General features: G+C 41.7%; 2 protein-coding genes across 5 annotated transcripts in view; one reads left to right on the top strand and one right to left on the bottom strand.

Annotated features, from left to right (window-relative positions):
• The window catches only part of ubl7b (ubiquitin-like 7b (bone marrow stromal cell-derived)), a 28,083-nt gene extending 6,562 nt beyond the window's left edge, over positions 1-21,521 (bottom strand). For 2 of the 3 annotated variants that reach the window (XM_079873381.1, XM_079873382.1), the window contains exons 1-6: positions 21,428-21,513; positions 20,248-20,425; positions 18,770-18,889; positions 18,601-18,683; positions 11,189-11,273; positions 11,057-11,114 (exon numbers count right to left, since the gene is read on the bottom strand). In XM_079873381.1, coding sequence (XP_079729507.1) covers positions 11,057-11,114; positions 11,189-11,273; positions 18,601-18,683; positions 18,770-18,889; positions 20,248-20,422 — 521 coding nt within the window. In that variant the 5' untranslated portion in view covers positions 20,423-20,425; positions 21,428-21,513. Of the gene's footprint in view, positions 1-11,056; positions 11,115-11,188; positions 11,274-18,600; positions 18,684-18,769; positions 18,890-20,247; positions 20,426-21,427 lie in introns of all 3 variants that reach the window. The other variant, XM_079873383.1, reaches the window with a different exon arrangement.
• A 2,001-nt stretch (positions 21,522-23,522) lies between these two features.
• cd276 (CD276 molecule) overlaps positions 23,523-25,000 on the top strand; it is a 114,430-nt gene continuing 112,952 nt past the window's right edge. Inside the window, exon 1 of one of the 2 annotated variants that reach the window (XM_079873399.1) lies at positions 23,523-23,823. The gene's annotated coding sequence lies outside the window, so the exon portion shown is untranslated. The remainder of the gene's footprint in view (positions 23,824-25,000) is intronic. The other variant, XM_079873398.1, reaches the window with a different exon arrangement.

Genomic DNA, 25,000 nt, shown 5'->3' with positions numbered 1-25,000 from the left:
TTCTGTTTCCTATCATGAGCGTTTCACGTTTGCAATGATGTGAGATGCACGCAAACGCACCAGGGTTCGACAGAATCAAGTTGAGTGTGAAACCAGACCAATGCAAAGCAAACGAGTGTGAAACAGTATGAAAGCACCATTAATGAGTAATGGGTGTGTTTTGTCTCTATTCTCTTAATGAGTAATGGGTGTGTTTCAGGTGTAATGTGTAATAAAGCAATCAGAGTCTCTCCCATTCCCTTTAAAAGCCAGTTGCGCTCGAGCCACGGCGGATTCGCTATTAACATGGAGGAATTACCAAGCGGAAAAACTGAACGCTTCCCTAGCGAGGAAACGGATCTGCTCGTGTGTGAGGTTAAAGCTGTGTGTGTGTGTGTGTGTGTGTGAGAGAGAGGTTAAAGCTGTGTGTGTGTGTGTGTGTGTGTGTGTGTGTGTGTGTGTGTGTGTGTGTGTGTGTGTTGAGGTTAGAGGTTAAAGCGAGACCATCTACGGGACAAGCTGGATTCCACCATATCTTTATGTAAACAATATTAATCTTTTACATTGTAATCCTTTTATTTTTAATATTTGGCATGTTTGTGTGCTGCTGCGCATCCCTGTATGTGTAATAAGCAGAGAGTGTGTGTAATAAGCAGAGAGTGTGTGTAATAAACACATCCTGCTCAGCTACTGTTCGGACGCTCTTGCTTACTGCTCCGCGCTTTGCTCTATCGCTTTTACATTTTATCTCCTATTTTTTATATTTTATTTCCTTTTATCACCTAATTTTAACTTCAGCAAATCAGCACAGTGCTCATACGACAAAGTTTGGATTACTACAAAAACGCAGAATTCTTTTACCCGACCAGCTTACATTCCGGGAAAGGAAAACACAACTGCCTACAAGGATAAGAGAAAATGCCTCTTCTAGAATCTACTTGCTGCACCAACAGGCCTATATCACGAAAAAATTGAAGACCGGAAGTACGTCTTTTAGTAGGGATACGGCTCTTCCGGTTAGTTCTTTACAATGGCGGAGTCCGATAGATACAGCTGGACCAAATCTCTCCGCAACCTGCCTGAAGTCACATATGACAATGTGGTTCGGATGGTAAATGAAAACTCTCAAGTGGAAAAGCGTGAAAGCTGAGTTATGGCTGTCTACGTCCTGACGCAGAGCAACCCGGTGCACTACAACAACAGCTGCGGGCCGTTCGCCAGTTAGGTAAACGTTTCTATGGTAACAGCGAGTTGGACCAATCAGCAGACGTTGCTGCTACGCTTAGGATTGTGGCTAGTGTAGTTTTTTTTCATAAGATCGCGGATAAAACATGTTTTTCCTAAAACAAGGTTGATTTCATACGAACTTATAGCTTCTACAGGAGCAAAAACCTTCGTTTCACAACCTCATAGCTCCTGGTCAGTCTACCTCGGATGGTTTAGACATTATGGCTGATAATCTAAATCCTTATGGAGAAATACCGTTGACCGGAAGTTCTGAATCCCTACTCCGCGCTCCGGAAGCAGGAAGTGTGACATAGGCCTACTGCCACAGACTTTTACAAAGGATTGCAGTTCTTGAAACAAAGTTACTTACGGGACCACCAAACCAGACAGAGCACACAACAGAGCTTCTTCATGGACACCCTCAGCATATAGCCGGTGAGTCCCATGAAACTAGTGCTCCTCGACAGGTAGAGAAACAAGCCGATCGACTTACTAATCGATGGGAGCGAGACCCAAAGGCACTCGAGACATCAGATTGTCACGAGCATCACATGTTGCCGCAGTAGCATCCTCTACCCCAGATACAGCTCTGACAAGGATTGCAAACACTGGTCTCCTACCACCGCCTATACATCTTGAGAACAGATTTGAAGTACTAATGAATGTAAATGAGGAATCCCCAAACGTGAATGTGATCGAACACAGACTGAAAGGGCCAGTAGCTAACACTGATGCTAACTGGCGCTCAAGGTCGAGCAGACAGCGGCACTCAGCTCAGAGCGCAGCCGAGCCCAGGACTCTGATAGTGGGGGACTCCATAATCAGAAACATTAGCAGCAGGGATACAACTATGTGCTGCCTTCCACAAGCAACAACTTCTGATGTAAACAGGGAACTTCAGAACATTCTGATGAAACATAAGACTGCAAATCGACTCATCATTCATGTGGGGAAGAATGATATTCATAAAGAGCAGTCAGAACTCTTTAATAAGGATTTCAATGAACTTTTTGAAACACTTGAAAGACTGAAAGTTCAAACATTCATCAGTGGACCACTCCCAGCAAGAGGAACAAACAGGTTTTCACGGTTGCTTGGGCTTAATACGTGGCTGCAAAAAACCTGCAATATAAAAGGAGTAAACTTCATTGACAATTTCAATCTTTTCTGGAGTCAGAGACAACTGTTTCATCGGGATGGCCATCACCCAAACAAACTTGGTTCAAGAGTGTTAAAGGACAATATCTACTTCTCCCTCAATCATCCTTCTGCAGTGTGTGCCAATTCACTCAATCTGAACGGCACACACACACCTGGACACAGTATGAATGACCACGGGACTTCACTTCAGCAGCAAAATGGACATGATAACACCACTCCACCACAACCACCTCTGCTCACGGACTCAATCTCAGCTGAGCCCTGCCCACAGAGCTCACCACAGACAGACATATCAGAACTGCTTGAAGATGCAGCACCCAAGGACGACTTCCTGGAAAACAGCCAGGGAAGCCAGGACAGCATATCACAGCCTCCGATAACACCAGAGCAACAGCCCCTTTCAGACACTGTTTCCCTCTCTCCAGCATCGCCACTTCTGTGCTTCTCACAGAAAATGGAAGAACTGGTGTATGCTGGAACCAGACTATCCCACTCTTTTGCTGCAAGCCCCCAGATACCAACCAAAAAACGGCAGGCACCTCGACCACCAAAGCCTGCGGGCCCAGCTCGCCCTCAACTTCCTTCTGTGAGAGCTCTTCGGCCTCTGCCACAACGCCAGGGCCCACACCCTCCTCCTTCTGCTCGAGGTGAACCAAAAACAACTGATACCAGCTCTCAGTGATATGTGTTGGGTCCCTGCTATGATAACAGTAACTTTCTCAAATGTTTACAGAACAAGCAGGAACCCAGTGTGCCTGTATCTTTCTCTATTGCTGTTCTATTACAAGATAGAAAGTCTAAGGCCTTCAATAGCCGTACAGCAAACCCAACTAATCTGGTGCCTATTACACGTCAAACTAATATTGCTGTGGGGAAAAGTAAGTCTGTTAAGTTAGCACTTTTTAACATCCGCTCACTTAAAAATAAATCACTTCTAGTCAACGACTTAATAACCACAAACAACCTGGATTTTATGCATCTAAATGAAACCTGGCTAGAAGACACAACAGTCCTCAATGAAACATCCCCTCCTAACTTTACTTTTATGAGTGTCTGCAGAGCTGTTAAGAGAGGTGGGGGTCTAGCTGCGCTTTTTAAAGATATCTATCAATGTAAGCAAATATCATTTGGGAATTACCCTTCTTTCGAATATCTGGGTACTGTGTTAAAAGGTGCTCCACGCATTTTACTTATCATTATTTACAGGCCTCCAAAATACTCTCCAGCCTTTGCTGAGGACTTTACAGAACTGTTATCAACAATTACCTCAGAGTTTGACTGTTTTGCCATTGCTGGGGATTTTAACATTCACATAGATATTGCAGAAAACAATATGGCAAAAGAAATCAAAACTGTTTTAAAAACTTTTGATCTGACTCAGCATGTACATGGACCCACACACAATCGTGGACACACTCTAGATTTACTTATCAGTAAGGGTCTAAACCTTAGAGTCAGACCTTAGTTTCAGTAGTCGTGTCAAAGCAATAACTAAATCAGCATACTATCATCTGAAAAATATTGCAAGAATAAGATGCTTTGTTTCCAGACAAGACTTAGAGAAACTTGTGCATGCTTTCATCACCAGCAGGGTGGATTATTGTAATGGACTCCTCACTGGCCTTCCCAAAAAGACCATAAGACATTTGCAGCTCATACAGAACGCTGCCGCCAGGATTCTAAGCAGAACCAGAACACATGAACATATCACACCAGTCCTCAGGTCTTTACACTGGCTCCCAGTTAAATTTAGGATTGATTTTAAAGTATTATTACTGGTATATAAATCATTCAACGGCCTAGGACCTCAATACATTGCAGATATGCTCACTGAATATAAACCCAACAGATCACTCAGATCATTAGGATCATATCAGCTAGAAATACCAAGGGTTCACTCTAAGCATGGCGAGTCCGCTTTTAGCTATTATGCTGGAACCAGCTTCCAGAGGAGATCAGATGTGCTCCTACAGTAATCACATTCAAATCCAGACTCAAAACACTTCTGTTTAGCTGTGCATTTACTGAATGAGCACTGTGCCACTGTCCGTCCGACTGTACTGTACTGTATTTTATTTTTTATTTTTCTAAACTGTTTTAATTATTCTTATTTCTTTTTATTATTTTAATTTCTTCTATGTAAAGCACTTTGAATTGCCATTGTGTATGAAATGTGCTATATAAATAAACTTGCCTTGCCTAGCCTAATAAGAGTGTGTGTGTAATAAGCAGAGTGTCTGTAATAAGCAGTATGTGTATAATAAGCAGTGTGTGTGTGTGTGTGTAATAAGCAGAGTGTGTGTGTGTGTAATAAGCAGAGTGTGTGTGTGTGTGTAATAAGCAGAGTGTGTGTGTAATAAGCAGAGTGTGTGTGTGTAGTAAGCAGTGTGTGTGTGTGTGATAAGAAGTGTGTGTGTGTGTGTGTGTGTAATAAACAGTGTACAGGCGTTGTGGACACGCCTATAGGCTCATATTACTAACGCGCTCTTTAAATAACAATAAAAACATTGAGTCGTCGACCATCTGAAACCTGGTCTAAAGTCAGTCTATTCCAGTTCCTCAAAATAGCAACGCTCCAACAATACGCCTGAACACACCTGAACACACACCTGGTTCTCAGACCAGCAGCTCAGGGGCCACAGATGAAGCCCTGTGTGTGTGTGATAGAGCCCTGTGTGTGTGTGTGATAAGAGCCCTGTGTGTGTGTGTGTGTGTGTGTGTGTGTGTGTGTGTGTGATAGAGCCCTGTGTGTGTGTGTGATAAGAGCCATGTGTGTGTGTGTGTGTGTGTGTGTGTGTGTGTGTGTGTGTGTGCAGGGCTCACAAAATTGCCTGTGTTTTCAAAATTGTGTTTTCCAATCGGGCTACCAAAATGCATAACCGGCCTGCCCGACGGGCTATCTGAAATAGTGTTCGCGTCAGTCTTGTTATATTCAGATTCAGCGCGTTCTTCATCTTTAATCCGCAGCAGCGTCGAGCAGAGCACACGTCAGAAAGAGAGGACAGGGTGTGTGTGTGTGTGTTCATCTGAGTCTCATTGGTCCGTCACTGCTCGTCAATGTCAGAATATTTGAGATGACCAATCAAATCAAAGTAGGCGGGCTTTATGTTCACAGAAGCTGCTGCGCGCGAATTTGAGCAGAGCGACTGACGCTTCAGTTTACGGTCAAGGGCGAGATAAGATGTAAGTAGCCAAACTAAACATTTCATATTTGACAGCTTTTTATGTCATAAATGTGAAACGAATGACAAAAATAATCAGGCAAACGATTTTGTTTGAAACAAATATACTTCTGTCGAATTTCGCCATTTTGAACTGAAAATAAGCCTAGTATGTAACGTGACTCATGTAATGTAATAATTAGTTTACTGTCACTGTGAGGGGACAAGAAACATTAACAAAGCCGTTTTCATCATGTTAGGCATAAAATGAATAATGAATGTGTACATGTTGAGAATTAATATAATACAATTTGTAGCCTTCAGTAAATTAAAAAAGTTCAGCTTTAGGAGGGGAAGAGACAGGGCAAGATGAGAGAAAAAGAAAGAGTGATGGATAAGAAGTGAGAGCAGGTATTGACAAATAATCTACTGTCCGCTGACATGGTTTTAAAGCTATTGTTATCCAATTTTTTTGGCCTTCAAAACATCTTAAAATGCACATATGTAGATCAGAGAAATCAACATTTTCTCGGGGGTGCCCCCGAACCCCCCTAACTAGCATATCTCACATTCGGGACCTCCGTGATGATAAAACCCTGCCATCTGCATAATGAAACTAGTTAATAGTGAGCATTAGACCCTAAGCTAAAGTCTCACCTTTTTTTTTCTTTTTTTTTAATCATACCCTCATTGGGGGCTGAGCCACACACACTGATTCATCTTCCACACTGGTCACACACATTTCAGTTCAGTTATTACCAGATGCATATTTGTATTGATGATTCTAATTTGATTATTTTATATCCAATTGTTGATATTTGTGTTTTGAAAAAGTCTTTGATTCATGGTTTGACTCCAAACCAATTTTCTACATTAAAAATTGTATTTTTATTTGGGCTAGTAAAATTCATTTCGGGCTACCAAAATCTGAAGAATGCCTGCCCGAAGGGCTACCAGCGATTTTGAAATTTTGCGAGCCCTGGTGTGTGATAGAGCCCTGTGTGTGTGTGATAGAGCCTGTGTGTGTGTGTGATAGAGCCCTGTGTGTGTGTGTGTTAGAGCCCTGTGTGTGTGTGATAGAGCCTGTGTGTGTGTGTGATAGAGCCCTGTGTGTGTGTGTGATAGAGCCTGTGTGTGTGTGTGATAGGGCCCTGTGTGTGTGTGATAGAGCCCTGGTGTGTGATAGAGCCCTGTGTGTGTGTGATAGAGCCTGTGTGTGTGTGTGATAGAGCCCTGTGTGTGTGTGTGTTAGAGCCCTGTGTGTGTGTGATAGAGCCTGTGTGTGTGTGTGATAGAGCCCTGTGTGTGTGTGTGATAGAGCCTGTGTGTGTGTGTGTGATAGGGCCCTGTGTGTGTGTGATAGAGCCTGTGTGTGTGTGTGTGTGTGTGATAGAGCCCTGTGTGTGTGTGATAGAGCCTGTGTGTGTGTGTGACAGAGCCCTGTGTGTGTGTGATAGAGCCCTGTGTGTGTGTGATAGAGCCTGTGTGTGTGTGTGATAGAGCCCTGTGTGTGTGTGATAGAGCCCTGTGTGTGTGTGATAGAGCCTGTGTGTGTGTGTGATAGAGCCCTGTGTGTGTGTGATAGAGCCCTGTGTGTGTGTGATAGGGCCCTGTGTGTGTGTGATAGAGCCTGTGTGTGTGTGTGACAGAGCCCTGTGTGTGTGTGATAGAGCCCTGTGTGTGTGTGATATGGCCCTGTGTGTGTGTGATAGGGCCCTGTGTGTGTGTGATAGAGCTCTGTGTGTGTGTGATAGGGCCCTGTGTGTGTGTGTTAGAGCCCTGTGTGTGTGTGATAGGGCCCTGTGTGTGTGTGATAGGGCCCTGTGTGTGTGTGATAGGGCCCTGTGTGTGTGTGATAGGGCCCTGTGTGTGTGTGATAGGGCCCTGTGTGTGTGTGATAGAGCCCTGTGTGTGTGATAGGGCCCTGTGTGTGTGTGATAGGGCCCTGTGTGTGTGTGATAGGGCCCTGTGTGTGTGTGATAGGGCCCTGTGTGTGTGTGATAGAGCCCTGTGTGTGTGTGATAGAGCCCTGTGTGTGTGATAGGGCCCTGTGTGTGTGTGATAGGGCCCTGTGTGTGTGTGTGATAGAGCCCTGTGTGTGTGTGTGTGATAGAGCCCTGTGTGTGTGTGATAGAGCTCTGTGTGTGTGTGATAGGGCCCTGTGTGTGTGTGTTAGAGCCCTGTGTGTGTGTGATAGGGCCCTGTGTGTGTGTGATAGGGCCCTGTGTGTGTGTGATAGGGCCCTGTGTGTGTGTGATAGAGCTTTGTGTGTGTGTGATAGGGCCCTGTGTGTGTGTGTTAGAGCCCTGTGTGTGTGTGATAGGGCCCTGTGTGTGTGTGATAGGGCCCTGTGTGTGTGTGTGATAGGGCCCTGTGTGTGTGTGTGATAGGGCCCTGTGTGTGTGTGATAGGGCCCTGTGTGTGTGTGTGATAGAGCCCTGTGTGTGTGTGTGATAGAGCCCTGTGTGTGTGTGATAGAGCCCTGTGTGTGTGTGATAGAGCCCTGTGTGTGTGTGATAGAGCCCTGTGTGTGTGTGATAGGGCCCTGTGTGTGTGTTAGAGCCCTGTGTGTGTGTGATAGGGCCCTGTGTGTGTGTGTGTGTGATAGGGCCCTGTGTGTGTGTGTGAGAGGGCCCTGTGTGTGTGTGTGTGTGTGTGTGTGTGTGTGTGTGTGTGTGTGATAGAGCCCTGTGTGTGTGTGTGTGATAGGGCCCTGTGTGTGTGTGATAGGACCCTGTGTGTGTGTGATAGGGCCCTGTGTGTGTGTGTGAGAGGGCCCTGTGTGTGTGTGTGAGAGGGCCCTGTGTGTGTGTGTGATAGGGCCCTGTGTGTGTGTGATAGAGCTCTGTGTGTGTGTGATAGGGCCCTGTGTGTGTGTGTGTTAGAGCCCTGTGTGTGTGTGATAGGGCCCTGTGTGTGTGTGATAGGGCCCTGTGTGTGTGTGATAGGGCCCTGTGTGTGTGTGATAGAGCCCTGTGTGTGTGTGATAGAGCCTGTGTGTGTGTGTGATAGAGCCCTGTGTGTGTGTGATAGAGCCCTGTGTGTGTGTGTGTTAGAGCCCTGTGTGTGTGTGTGATAGGGCCCTGTGTGTGTGTGATAGGGCCCTGTGTGTGTGTGATAGGGCCCTGTGTGTGTGTGTGACAGAGCCCTGTGTGTGTGTGATAGAGCCCTGTGTGTGTGTGATATGGCCCTGTGTGTGTGATAGGGCCCTGTGTGTGTGTGATAGGGCCCTGTGTGTGTGTGTTAGGGCCCTGTGTGTGTGTGATAGGGCCCTGTGTGTGTGTGATAGGGCCCTGTGTGTGTGTGATAGGGCCCTGTGTGTGTGTGATAGGGCCCTGTGTGTGTGTGATAGGGCCCTGTGTGTGTGTGATAGGGCCCTGTGTGTGTGTGATAGGGCCCTGTGTGTGTGTGAGATAGAGCCCTGTGTGTGAGATAGAGCCCTGTGTGTGTGATAGGGCCCTGTGTGTGTGTGATAGGGCCCTGTGTGTGTGTGTGATAGAGCCCTGTGTGTGTGTGTGTGATAGAGCCCTGTGTGTGTGTGATAGAGCTCTGTGTGTGTGTGATAGGGCCCTGTGTGTGTGTGTTAGAGCCCTGTGTGTGTGTGATAGGGCCCTGTGTGTGTGTGATAGGGCCCTGTGTGTGTGTGATAGGGCCCTGTGTGTGTGTGATAGAGCTCTGTGTGTGTGTGATAGGGCCCTGTGTGTGTGTGTTTGAGCCCTGTGTGTGTGTGATAGGGCCATGTGTGTGTGTGATAGGGCCCTGTGTGTGTGTGATAGGGCCCTGTGTGTGTGTGATAGGGCCCTGTGTGTGTGTGTGATAGAGCCCTGTGTGTGTGTGTGATAGAGCCCTGTGTGTGTGTGTGATAGAGCCCTGTGTGTGTGTGATAGAGCCCTGTGTGTGTGTGATAGAGCCCTGTGTGTGTGTGATAGAGCCCTGTGTGTGTGTGATAGAGCCCTGTGTGTGTGTGATAGGGCCCTGTGTGTGTGTGATAGGGCCCTGTGTGTGTGTGATAGGGCCCTGTGTGTGTGTTAGAGCCCTGTGTGTGTGTGATAGGGCCCTGTGTGTGTGTGTGAGAGGGCCCTGTGTGTGTGTGTGTGTGTGTGTGATAGAGCCCTGTGTGTGTGTGATAGAGCCCTGTGTGTGTGTGTGTGATAGGGCCCTGTGTGTGTGTGATAGGGCCCTGTGTGTGTGTGATAGGGCCCTGTGTGTGTGTGTGATAGAGCCCTGTGTGTGTGTGATAGAGCCCTGTGTGTGTGTGATAGAGCCCTGTGTGTGTGTGATAGGGCCCTGTGTGTGTGTTAGAGCCCTGTGTGTGTGTGATAGGGCCCTGTGTGTGTGTGTGATAGGGCCCTGTGTGTGTGTGTGAGAGGGCCCTGTGTGTGTGTGTGTGTGTGTGATAGAGCCCTGTGTGTGTGTGTGTGTGTGATAGGGCCCTGTGTGTGTGTGATAGGGCCCTGTGTGTGTGTGATAGGGCCCTGTGTGTGTGTGTGAGAGGGCCCTGTGTGTGTGTGTGAGAGGGCCCTGTGTGTGTGTGTGATAGGGCCCTGTGTGTGTGTGATAGAGCTCTGTGTGTGTGTGATAGGGCCCTGTGTGTGTGTGTTAGAGCCCTGTGTGTGTGTGATAGGGCCCTGTGTGTGTGTGATAGGGCCCTGTGTGTGTGTGATAGAGCCCTGTGTGTGTGTGATAGAGCCTGTGTGTGTGTGTGATAGAGCCCTGTGTGTGTGTGATAGAGCCCTGTGTGTGTGTGTGTTAGAGCCCTGTGTGTGTGTGATAGGGCCCTGTGTGTGTGTGATAGGGCCCTGTGTGTGTGTGATAGGGCCCTGTGTGTGTGTGAGAGGGCCCTGTGTGTGTGTGTGATAGAGCCCTGTGCGTGTGTGTGATAGGGCCCTGTGTGTGTGTGATAGGGCCCTGTGTGTGTGTGATAGGGCCCTGTGTGTGTGTTAGAGCCCTGTGTGTGTGTGATAGAGCCCTGTGTGTGTGTGTGAGAGGGCCCTGTGTGTGTGTGTGAGAGGGCCCTGTGTGTGTGTGTGATAGGGCCCTGTGTGTGTGTGATAGAGCTCTGTGTGTGTGTGATAGGGCCCTGTGTGTGTGTGTTAGAGCCCTGTGTGTGTGTGATAGGGCCCTGTGTGTGTGTGATAGGGCCCTGTGTGTGTGTGATAGAGCCCTGTGTGTGTGTGATAGAGCCTGTGTGTGTGTGTGATAGAGCCCTGTGTGTGTGTGATAGAGCCCTGTGTGTGTGTGTGATAGGGCCCTGTGTGTGTGTGATAGGGCCCTGTGTGTGTGTGATAGGGCCCTGTGTGTGTGTGATAGGGCCCTGTGTGTGTGTGAGAGGGCCCTGTGTGTGTGTGTGATAGAGCCCTGTGCGTGTGTGTGATAGGGCCCTGTGTGTGTGTGATAGGGCCCTGTGTGTGTGTGATAGGGCCCTGTGTGTGTGTTAGAGCCCTGTGTGTGTGTGATAGGGCCCTGTGTGTGTGTGATAGGGCCCTGTGTGTGTGTGATAGGGCCCTGTGTGTGTGGAGGAAACTCACGTGTCCAGCAGGTTTGGGTCTGTGAACTGAACGAACAGATCTTTATCCTGGAGCACACCTGCAAAATGAAGGAGCTGATGAGTCACATGATTCTCCGTCCATGAGCGTTAATGCGTTTCAAAGCCCACGAACCTAAAGCCACAGGATCTGAACTGAGTCCAGGAGAGGCCGCGATGATCTGCTCCAGCGACTCCTTATTAGCCAGCATCTTATACACCTGAAAACACAAGAGAGCGTGTTTTAATGCTTTATTAAGGTGAAAACGTTTATGTTTAGATTTTTTTTTTAATGTCTCACTTCATTGGAATGGTACTAAACATGAACGCACACACACCTGCTATATGAACAAACACAACTGTAGACATGATTAGAAAAGGCTTTTCTTTCTCTCTTCCTGCTCAGCTACTGTTCGGACGCTCTTGCTTACTGCTCCGCGCTTTGCTCTATCGCTTTTACATTTTATCTCCTATATTTTTATATTTTATTTCCTTTTATCACCTAATTTTAACTTCAGCAAACAGCACAGTGCTCATACGACAAAGTTTGGATTACTACAAAAACGCAGAATTCATTTACCCGACCAGCTTACATTCCGGGAAAGGAAAACAAAACTGCCTACATTCATACGGATAAGAGAGAAAATGCCTCTTCAGGTTCAAGAATCTACTTGCTGCACTAACTGCCACAGACTTTTACAAAGGATTGCAGTTCTCGAAACAAAGTTACTTACGGGACCACCAAACCAGACGGAGCACACAACAGAGCTTCTTCATGGACACCCTCAGCATATAGCCGGTGAGTCCCATGAAACTAGTGCTCCTCGACAGGTAGAGAAACAAGCCGATCGACTTACTAATCGATGGGAGCGAGACCCAAAGGAACTCGAGATCAGATTGTCACGAGCATCACATGTTGCCGCAGTAGCATCCTCTACCCCAGATACAGCTCTGACAAGGATTGCAAACACCGGTCTTCTACCACCGCCTATACATCTTGAGAACAGATTTGAAGTGCTAATGAATGTAAATGAGGAATCCCCAAATGTGATGAATGTGATCGAACACAGACTGAAAGGGCCAGTAGCTAACACTGATGCTAACTGGTGCTCAAGGTCGAGCAGACAGCGGCACTCAGCTCAGAGCGCAGCCGAGCCCAGGACTCTGATAGTGGGGGACTCCATAATCAGAAACATTAGCAGCAGGGATACAACTACATGCTGCCTTCCACAAGCAACAACTTCTGATGTAAACAGGGAACTTCAGAACATTCTGATGAAACATAAGACTGCAAATCGACTCATCATTCATGTGGGGAAGAATGATATTCATAAAGAGCAGTCAGAACTCCTAAAGAAGGATTTCAATGAACTTTTTGAAACACTTGAAAGACTGAAAGTTCAAACATTCATCAGTGGACCTCTCCCAGCAAGAGGAACAAACAGGTTTTCACGGTTGCTTGGGCTAAATACATGGCTGCAAAAAACCTGCAATATAAAAGGAGTGAACTTCATTGACAATTTCAATCTTTTCTGGAGTCAGAGACAACTGTTTCATCGGGATGGCCATCACCCAAACAAACTTGGTTCAAGAGTGTTAAAGGACAATATCTACTTCTCCCTCAATCATCCTTCTGCAGTGTGTGCCAATTCACTCAATCTGAACGGCACACACACACCTGGACACAGTATGAATGACCACGGGACTTCACTTCAGCAGCAAAATGGACATGCGGTTGACATATCACACAAGGACAATGATAACACAAGGACAATGATAACACCACTCCGCCACAACAACCTCTGCTCACGGACTCAATCTCAGCTGAGCCCTGCCCACAGAGAGACATATCAGAACTGCTTGAAGTTTCAGCACCCAAGGACGACTTCCTGGAAAACAGCCAGGGAAGCCAGGACAGCATATCACAACCTCATATAACACCAGAGCAACAGCCCCTTTCACCAGATACGCTATCCCTCTCTCCAGCCTCGCCACTTCTGTGTTTCTCACAGAAAATGGAAGAACTGGTGTATGCTGGAACCAAACTATCCCACTCTTTTGCTGCAAGATACCAACCAAAAAACGACAGGCACCAAAGCCTGCGGGCCCAGCTCGCCCTCCCCCTCCTGTGAGAGCTCTTCGGCCTCTGCCACAACGCCAGGGCCCACACCCTCCTCCTTCTGCTCGAGGTGAACCAAAAACAACTGATACCAGCTCTCAGTGATATGTTTTGGGTCCCCGCTCTGATAACAGTAACTTTCTCAAATGTTTACAGAACAAGCGGGAACCCAGTGTGCCTGTATCTTTCTCTATTGCTGTTTTATTACAAGATAGAAAATCTAAGGCCTTCAATAGCCGTGCAGCAAACCTAACTAATCTGGTGCCTATTACACGTCAAAGTAAGATTGATGTGGGGGCAAAAAGTAAGACTGTTAAAGGGCACCTATTATGCCCCATTTTAGAAGATGTAATATTGGTCTTGGGTGTCCCCAGAATGTATTTGTAAAGTTTCAGCACAAAATACCCCACAGTTAATTTATTATAACCATTTGAAAATGTCATTTTTGGGGCCTGTTTTAAAAAGAGCTGTTTTGGCGTCTACCACTTTAAATGTAAATGAGCTGCATATCCCCGCCCTGCTGGACCTAGATGATGAAGAGACTCCGGCACAGAATAAACACGAATGAGAATGGACTAAACGTCTCGGAATGGTTATTTGATACATTTATGTACTTACTTACAAAGTTTTAGTCGCGTCCCTTTTGCCATTATGGATGTGCAACACACACACACACACGAACTGTGATAACGTTCGCGCAATTTTTTGAAACTACACACACACACACACTACTGTGATAACGTTTGCTAAGTACAAACGATTTATTTATTTATTTCTTAAGGGGAGGGAGATAGACGTTTATATAGCATACTGTCAATGGAGATAGAGCAGACCTTAATTTATTTACATTTGTAAATGCTGCAAAAAAATGCCTACGTGACATAAAACTGCCTGACGTTGTTTGTTGAGACATCCTATGACGACGACAATAAATAGCTTTAGACGCATTTGTTGTTGAACTTGCTGACATCGATTGAAATGACTATTTGCTCAAAAATCATAAAATACACTTACTTCTTCTGGAGGTGACGTTGGATCGCGAACTGTAGGCAACGATCCACACTTGAGGATTAACTTTGACCCTCGTTCACTAAACAGTCAGTCAGAAAATGATTCTTGTATTTAGGAAGTTTAAGTGGCGCCTTTTCTTCATAAATAAAATCCATCTGCTGTGTTTTCAGTGGCTCTGATGTCAGTGAAGACTACTATGTCCATTCTTACATCCCACAACAGAACACCTACACTTCTTAGGAGACATTACCGGCTGTCGTTGAAAACAATGGAGGATGCAGATCACCGAGGGCGGGGTCTATGCCAAAACCAGATGTCAATCAAATCACGTCGGTGGGGCTTAGCTCATTTCTACGTCACAATGAGGAAAATCTAGAACAGGGTGTTCTGAGACAGTGCTTATGATTTATTGAGATAGTAAAAAAACTACTGGGTGGATTTTTATCATTCTAGGGTGGTTTTGCTCACACATTGCCAACACACATTTATGTTAAAACACCATGTAAAAGTGAATTTTGCATAATAGGTGCCCTTTAAGTTAGCACTTTTAAACATTCGTTCACTTAAAAATAAATCACTTCTAGTCAACGACTTAATAACCACAAACAACCTGGATTTTATGCTTCTAAATGAAACCTGGCTAGAAGACAGCTTTAGTGCAACAATCCTCAATGAAACATCCCCTCCTAACTTTACTTTTATGAGTGTCTGCAGAGCTGTTAAGAGAGGTGGGGGTCTAGCTGCTCTTTTTAAAGATATCTATCAATGTAAGCAAATATCATTTGGGAATTACCCTTCTTTCGAATATCTGGGTATTGTGTTAAAAGGTGCTCCACGCATTTCACTTATCATTATTTACAGGCCTCCAAAATACTCTTCAGCCTTTGCTGAGGACTTTACAGAACTGTTATCAGCAATTACCTCAGAGTTTGACTGTTTTGCCATTGCTGGAGATTTTAACATCCACATAGATAATGCAGAAAACAATATGGCAAAAGAAATCAAAAGTGTTTTAAAAACTTTTGATCTGACTCAGCATGTACATGGACCCACACACAATCGTGGACACACTCTAGATTTACTTATCAGTAAGGGTCTAAACATTTCATCGATTGTTATTAAGGATGTAGCACTGTCTGATCATTTCTGTATTTTCTTTGATATATTGATCTCTCCTGCCACTGAAGCTAGATCTGTGTCTGTCAAGAAGAGATGCTTAAATGAGAACACTAGTGTACTATTTATGAAGGCTATATCCTTAACACCAAGCATATCTGCAGACTCTGTTGATTTTCTCCTTGATTCTTTTAACTCAAAAGTTAAAGGTATAATTGATGATATTGCTCCTGTGAAAGTCAGGAAGAAGAGTGGCAGACAAAAAGCACCTTGGAGAAACTCAACAGCAGTGCAAAATATGAAAAGACAATGCAGAAAAGCAGAGCGCATGTGGCGGAAGACTAAACTTGTAGTCCATTATAACATCTACAAAGACAGCCTTCATGCTTTCAATATGGAACTAGGCAAAGCTAGACAGACTTTCTTCTCAAATATTATAAACAGTAATTTAAACAATACGCACACTCTTTTTGCTACTGTAGAGAGACTGACAAACCCTCCAAGCCAGATTCCCAGTGAAATGCTCTCAGAGAACAAGTGCAGTGAGTTTGCTTCTTTCTTCTCTGAGAAAATCAGTAATATCAGAAAGGTGATCAGCACATCCTTGAGTTGCACTGAGGTCAGACAGATCAAACCACCTGAGAAAGTAGTTACTATGTCTGATTTCAAAGAAATTGATGGCAAAATTTTGGAAGAAACTGTACAGCATCTTAAAACATCAACATGCGCTCTTGACACACTTCCCACATCATTTTTCAAAAGTGTGTTAAACAGTTTAGAAGCAGATCTTCTAGAAGTGGTAAATGTCTCAGTTCTCTCTGGGAGTTTTCCAAACTCCCTGAAAACTGCAGTTGTCAAGCCCCTCCTGAAAAAGAGCAATCTGGATAAGACCATATTAAGCAACTATAGGCCGATCTCAAATCTTCCTTTCATAGGCAAGATCATTGAAAAAGTTGTCTTCAATCAGCTGAACAAATTCTTATGCTCGAATGGATACTTTGACAATTTTCAATCTGGTTTCCGACCGCACCACAGCACAGAGACAGCGCTCATAAAGATAATAAACGATATTCGCTTAAATACTGATTCAGGCAAATTATCAGTGCTGGTACTACTTGACCTTAGTGCTGCATTTGACACTGTCGATCACACATTTGACACTGTCGATCACAACATACTTCTCGACAGGCTGGAAAACTGGGTGGGGCTTTCTGGGATAGTCCTAAAATGGTTCAGGTCATACTTAGATGGGAGAGGTTATTATGTGAGTATAGGAGACCATAAGTCTGAGTGGACATCCATGACATGCGGAGTCCCTCAAGGCTCAATTCTTGCGCCACTCCTGTTCAACCTGTATATGCTCCCAATGAGCCAAATAATGAGAAAGAACCAAATTGCTTACCACAGCTATGCAGACGACACACAGCTATACTTAGCCCTATCGCCTAACGATTACAGCCCCATTGACTCCCTGTGCCAATGCATCGATGAAGTCAACAGCTGGATGTGTCAAAACTTTCTTCAGTTAAACAAAGACAAAACTGAAGTCATTGCGTTTGGAAACAAAGATGAAGTTCTCAAGGTGAACGCATACCTTCACTCTAGGGGTCAAACAACAAAAATCAAGTCAGGAATCTTGGTGTGACACTAGAGTCAGACCTTAGTTTCAGTAGTCATGTCAAAGCAATAACTAAATCAGCATACTATCATCTGAAAAATATTGCAAGAATAAGATGCTTTGTCTCCAGACAAGACTTAGAGAAACGTGTTCATGCTTTCATCACCAGCAGGGTGGATTATTGTAATGGACTCCTCACTGGCCTTCCCAAAAAGACCATAAGACAGTTGCAGCTCATACAGAACGCTGCCGCCAGGATTCTGAGCAGAACCAGAAAATATGAACACATCACACCAGTCCTCAGGTCTTTACACTGGCTCCCAGTTAAATTTAGGATTGATTTTAAAGTATTATTACTGGTATATAAATCATTCAATGGCCTAGGACCTCAATACATTGCAGATATGCTCACTGAATATAAACCCAACAGATCACTCAGATCATTAGGATCATATCAGCTAGAAATACCAAGGGTTCACTCAAAGCATGGTGAATCTGCTTTTAGCTATTATGCTGGAACAGCTTCCAGAGGAGATCAGACGTGCTCCTACAGTAATCACATTCAAATCCAGACTCAAAACACTTCTGTTTAGCTGTGCATTTACTGAATGAGCACTGTGCCAATGTTCGTCCGACTGTTTGTACTGTACTGTATTTTATTTTTTTATTTTTCTTAACTGTTTTAATTATTCTTATTTTTTATGTAAAGCACTTTGAATTGCCATTGTGTATGAAATGTGCTATATAAATAAACTTGCCTTGCCTTTTCACAAATCAGCCAGGGTGAAGTAGTCCTTGATCATGTCTAAATATATCCCAATTAAAAGCCTAATACAAGTAAGTAATTATGTCCGAAAATACTGTAATAAGCAACTAGATAATACACAGCCATATATATATATATATATATATATATATATATATATATATATATATAGTTACAAAATACAATGTTCTTTGTATTTGTCCCTCAAAACAGGAATACCTTTGCTTTTAAACACTGTATTATTTGAAAATATTACGATTTTTTATTTCAGGATTGCTTTTAATTGACTTATTTTGCTGTTTATTTATTCAGTGTTGTATCTTTTTTTGCTCTCTACTTTGTGTTTTAATTTATATTGTCGTGGTTGCATGTGTTGTAAAGCTCTTTGAGAATGCAATTTAAGGTGCTATATAAAATAAATAATTATATATAATATATCTATATATATAAATAATATATAATTATTTATTATATATATATATATATATATATTTAATATTTATAAATATTATAAAAATATATATAATACATTAATTTCATGAAAAAAAATAAATTGTCTTGTTTTGTTTTGAAGATTGCAGTGTGACAATTAAGAGGAACACTTTTATGATGGACAGATGCACTTTTATGATGGATAGATGCACTTTTATGATGGACAGATGCACTTTTATGATGGACAGATGCACTTTTATGGACTTTAAAACACAAACGGCCATTCACTGCCATTATAAATCTTGGAGTAGCCAGGACATTTTTTAATATAACTCTGATTGTGTTCGTCTGAAAGAAGAAAGTCATGTACACCTAGGATGGCTTAAGGGGGAGAGTAAATCATGGGCTAATTTTCATTTTTGGGAGAACTATCCCTTTAACTCAAATGCTGAGTGAACAGGCTGGAGTGTTGTGGTGTGTACCGACCGCTTCTCTGTAGGCTGAGTTGGAGATCAGGCCGGCCTGAAGCATCCTGAACTCTCGAGCCGCAGCAGATCTGTTCACCGGCTCTGTGTGAGGAGCAACACGAGAAACATCAGCACTCATCCACCTCACAGATACTGTGATCATCACTCGGGTTCAGACCCTCACGCACCAGGCTTGACCTCCGGCTCCGGCCACGTCTTCTTGATGATGTGCAGTGTGGATCCGGACTTGATCCCGTAGGAGTCTAGCGTGAGGTCATCCTTGAGCACACAGCCACAGTGCACGAAGTCTGCAAAACACAGTTCATATTAATGAATATGAAATAAAAACCCAAAGGAAAATCTCAAGGGAAGCAGAGGCACACTCCATTAACATTTACATTTTTAACTTGTTCAAGCTTTTATTTTTTAATTTTAAGTCTTTTAATTTTAGTCAAATTTTTAGTCATTTCATTATATATTTTTTTTATATTCCTATTTAGGTTTAATCTATTTTAGTTCTTTTTTTTTTATTACCAGTTAATAATTTTAGTGCTTCAACAAATTTATTTCAGTTTATTGCAAAGGCAACATTTCTAATTTTTTCATAAAAACCCAGAGGAAAATCCCACAGGGCGAATTACGGGTTATGATGTCATCCCTTCAGTACTCCATTCATATTTTGAATAAGCTTTTATTTTTTTAGTTTTCTACTTTAATTTTAGTTTATTTTTTTCGTCATTTCATTTATATATATATATATATATATATATATATATATATATATATAATATATACACACAAGTAATTATGATTAAGTAATTATACACGTAAGTAATTATGATATATATATATATATATATATTAGGGCTGTCAAAAGATTAATCGCATCCAAAATAAAAGTTTGTTTTTAATAATATATGTGTGTGTACTGTGTATAATTAAATTTGTATATATAAATACACACACATGCATGTATATATTTAAGAAAAATATGTTATTTATATATAAAAAAAATATATTTATATATAATATAAACTATATAAATATATATCCAGTATATGTATGCAAATATTTCTTAAATATATACATGCATGTGTGTGTATTTATATATACAAAATAATGCGATTAATCGCGATTAATCTTTTGACAGCCCTAATATATATATATATATATATATATAATATTCCTATTTAGGTTTAATCTATTTTAGTTAATTATATTTATTTATTACCAGTTAATAATTTTAGTGCTTCAACATACATTTATTTAAGTTTATTGCAAAGGCAACATTTCAAATTTTATTTTTACATTTTTTGACTAATATTTAGATTTTATTTCAGCTTTATTTCAACTAATATAACTAGTAGTTTTAGTTATCGATAATAATAATAATAACCTTGACATTAAATCACATCCACTGACCAGTTCGTAAAACATGAAACACAGATATTCATTCATAAACATAAGCATCAAGGCACTGCCAGTGTTTAGGAATCCAGCTGAGAAAATAGTCGGATTCAGGAGTTTACAAGCTTCCTGACGGGAATATTTAAATCTGACTGAAACTTCATCAAGGAGCGGTTTAAAGAAGGCCTGTCCGCTGACTGAACCATCGATCTGATTATAGCGGCTGATGTGTGTTCCTGAGGACCGAGCCAGCACTGACCGATGAGCTCCGGCTCGGGCAGCGAGTCGGATAACTGCGCTGAGATCAGCTGTTTGAGCGTCGACACCTGGTATCCTCCGGGATGAACGTCTCCAGGCTCGGCGTCTGGGAACTGGAACATGGCCTTGGGTTTGTCCCGGAGTTTCAGCGAGAGATGCCATGAGGAACTCTCCATATCCTTCACAAGAGTCCACAAACAACAGATCATTACCTCTCACTCTCAAACAGAGTCTGCTGCAACATTATAAATGTCTTCACTGTCACTTCTGATCAATTACATTCATCCTTGATGAATAAAAGTATTGATTTATTTATTTTATTTATTTCCCCACAAAAATAGAACAAAGATTCTTACTGACCCCAAACTTTTTCATGTTACAGAAGATTATATTTCAGATAAATGCTGTTCAACACTGATAATAATCATAAATGTTTCTTGATCATCAGATCCTCATATTAGAGTGATTTCTGAAGGATCATGTGACACTGAAGACTGGAGTAATGATGAAGATTCAGCTTTGATCACAGGAATAAATTACACTTTACTGTACATTCACATAGAAAACTGCTTAATTTGTAATAATATTTCAGTTTTTTTTATCAAATAAATGCAGCCTTGATGAGTATAAGAGACTTATTTTAAAAACATTAAAACTCTTTATCCTTTAAAGGTGGTGAGTTTTAGTACAAGCAAGCTAAGCACACAAACTTTAGTTTTATTCATATCTATATTCTGAAGTCTTGCTCACCTTGTTTATACAGCATTTTATCCCTAGAAATATGGAGTGATATAAAGAGAAATCCAAAACCTCCTCTGTAAAATCCACATTACAACTCTAATGTTTTAACACAAGCAAAACCACCTTTATCCAAGCTTCAGATTTCTGTCCTGGAAATGTAACGTTATGCTAAATTATTAGTGCTTATTTAATTTGATAACGATGATGTAAACATAACATTTTAGAAAACTTGTTGTAATTCAAAATAATAAGCTTCATGTAGGCTACTGTGACTAAACAACTGGGTAAGTTATGCTAATTATTGATGTTAATGAATCTCTCAGAGATGATGATGACAGCAGATCAACATCGATCACTTATTGATCTCAGACACAGTACATTCACTTCGCATCACGGTGACATTTAATACGACACGACAGGATTAATATCTAATATCTCACCAGTTTTATTGCGAACTCTTCACAGAAGTCAGTCAGTGATGCAGCGCTTTGTCAACAACTGGTCACCGGATGTGATGTCACACAGTTTCCCCCCAAAATAAAAGTAATACAAACTCGTCTTATAAATATTGTAGCGTATGTTATATAATGTCGCGCAGTCCCTCTGGAATTTATGTGTATGAATTTAGACGTAATTTATAACGTATATGTAATTCAATAATTATGTTTAATAGGCTATAAACGTACTTTCGTTGAATTTTAATCGAATAAACTAAAATACTTTCATTCATAATTTAAAACGGAAATATAAAGCTATTTATTTCGCATGTTTTGTTTCTCTCTAATATGTTTTATTTGATTCACTGTCATGAAGTGTAGAGTTCGGTCTGCGCCGCCGTGTGGTACTGAGAGGTGATGCAAGGCCGACTTTAGTCTTCAGGAAAACCAGCGGTGTGATTGCGACATTTTATTAATAATATATACTAAAATTTGTATAGAAGTGGATGTGAAAGTGTCTGAATAATAATATCAGAGCAACATAAACATGTACCTTTCATGCAATGGCAGTGCAATGTGGTGTTTGGAAACTTCTGTGATGGTATAGTTCAGGATGAGATGTGTGTGACTCTCCACAGGGGAACATCTGATGTTTAAACGTTCAATTATGCAAAGATAAATAAAGGTGCCAGAGTATAAAATAAATAAATAAATAAATAAATAAAAAACAAGCAATTTGTTAAAGGGATAGTTCACCCAAAAATGAAAATGCTGTCATCATTTACTCTCCCTCAAATTGTTTCAAACCTGTAAGAATTTCTTTTTTCTGCTGAACACAAAAGAAGATATTTTGAAAAATGTCTGTAACCAAACAGTTGATGACTTCAATAGTATTTGTTTTTCCTACTATGGAAGTCAATGGGGTCCATCAACTGTTTGGTTACAGACATTTTTCAAAATATCTTCTTTTGTGTTCAGCAGAAAAAAGAAATTCTTACAGGTTTGAAACAACTTGAGGGTGAGTAAATGATGACAGCATTTTCATTTTTGGGTGAACTATCCCTTTAAAGATGCCACTTTACATATTTAATAATGTTTGTAGGTAACACTTTATTTTAGTGTCCTTGTTACATGTATAGTTACTATAGTAATAACAGTAAATTATGAATAATTACATGCACCTAACCCTAAACCCCAATCATAACCCTGACTTAGTAAGTGCATGTAGTTAATTATTATTTCTCACAGCACCTAAATGTATAATTACACTGTAACACGGACACCTTTAAGTAAAGTGTAACCTAATTGTATAAGTTCTATAGCCTCATTGCTCTTGGATTTATACAAAACACTAGTAATTTAGGTTATAAAGTTAACATATTTTGGAGCCAGATTTATTTTATTTTTTATTATTATTATGTTATTATTTTATTATTGTATGTACGGACCATAATAATAATAACATTTACACACACACACACACACACACACACACACACACACACACACACATTACTAGGCCACATTACTAGGCCTATATCACGCCCACATATAGTAAGCAATCATAACTACTTTGACTCTTATTATTATTATTATTATTATTATTACATATATGAGTAGACAGGCCTACTGTACTGTAACATGTGTTCTCCAGTAGTTTATTTTTTATTTTATTTTTTTGAATGCCAGTCATATACAAATAATAAACATGACAATAATCCAACATATAGTGTAAAAAAATATCAGATAAATAGAGACTACAACAACTAGCGGTAACACTTTATTATACAGTGTCCGTATATGTTACATGTTACATGTACTTACCATAGTAATAACAGTAAATCATACATAATTACACACAACTAACCCTCATACTCATCCTACCCTAACCCTATAGTCAGTGCATAAGTGTAACCCAACTAGGAAAAGAAAATACAGTGCAATTTATAAAATAACAATACAAGAAAAAAGAAAGAAAATAATATAAACAGAAAAAAGAACAGTATGAGATCATCATGTAAATAGCATAAAAGCTTCACATAGAGACCTAGTGTGTTTTGCTTTAGTATTTGTCAACCCCAGTAGTAACTCGATGTCTGAACAATAAGAGTGTGTGGTGTTTGTGCTCGGTCGCAGTGACGTCATCAGACGGGAGCGAGCGCAGGAATGATGTAGGAGTGGTTTCGCTTTCCTGGAGGAAAACCATCTCACAGAACCGCGATCTGACGAGTCTTCTCCTCCATGATCTCAGCTGGCGCTCTCAGGCGTTCCTCACCCCGAACTCAGGAATGACAGAGAGTAAAGTCCGCCTCGAGCCTCCTCGGATCTCCTGCTAGAGGTCTGTGTTCACAGCGGGATTAACGGAGCTTTGTCCTGTCCAACTTCTCCTCGCTGGGATGGTAAGTTCCTTAAAAATGTCTTTCAGAATCAGAAGCGTGCTGGGGGATCTGGGGGAAATCCGGCTCGGTTTATATAGCCTGTGCAATGGAGAGAGGGAACAAATGAATGAAACGCTTTTGAAAGGAGTCAAAATGTAAGTAAGTTACATTTAGTCCAGCGAAATCATATTAATCGTGTTACTTTTATTTGTGCCAGGCTTCATAACTCACTTGTTGGTGGTTTGTTTTATTGAATCCATGTCTTCAGAGTTTGTGTTTTAAGGTTTTAAGATCCTCTGAAACCCCCACAGTGAGAGTTGTTTTGAAGGGCCAGGTCTTTGTGTAAGTGTGTGAAGCTCCACCACACCCTGAAGCTCTGGATGTGTGCTTGACCATCAGCATCTGTCCTTCACACACTCATCTGAGAGCTTTACCAGATCAAGTCTTGTAGTTCTCCGTCATCTGAGAGCTTTACCAGATCAAGTCTTGTAGTTCTCCGTCATCTGAGAGCTTTACCAGTCCTATAGTCCTGTAGTTCTCCATCACGGACGCTTTGGTGTGACGCTGCATCTGTTACACATCAGATCATGGTGGTGGTTTTATAATGCCGGGTCTAGACAAACTCTTAAACTTCTGAGACTTTGTGAGCCTGAGATCACCCCGTGAATCTTTACAAATTAAAGTTTAGCATTTTGAACACTTGAAATGAGTTCTCAGCCTTTAAAAGTGTCCTATCGTAACAGTCCATCATGAATTAAAGAGATATTTCACACAAAAATGAAAATTCTGGCATCATTTACTCTCCCTCGTGTTATTCCAAACCTGTGTGAGTTTCTTTCTTCTGTTGAACACAAAAGAAGATATTTTGAAGAATGTTTGTGACCAAACAGTTGAGATGGATCCCATTGACTTCCATAGTATGGGGAAAAAATACAATGGGAGTCAATGGGGTCCAACATGTGTGTGTTTATACAGGTTTGGAACAACTTGAGGGAGAGTTATGGAAACTCGTTTCCGCCACAGAATAATAATAAAAAAAAACTTTTTATCTCACAATACAGACTTTTTTTCTCACAAATGCTTGATATAAAGTCGCAATTGTGTTATAAAGTCCGAATTGTGAGATATAATGTGAGATAGTTTTTTTCTCTCAGAATAGCATGTTTATATCTCGCAATTCTGACTGTATATCTCACAC

Source organism: Squalius cephalus (genome assembly GCF_949319135.1).
Source record: "Squalius cephalus genome assembly, chromosome: 6".
NCBI lineage: Eukaryota > Metazoa > Chordata > Actinopteri > Cypriniformes > Leuciscidae > Squalius > Squalius cephalus.
This window is presented reverse-complemented; position numbering and strand designations above follow the sequence as displayed.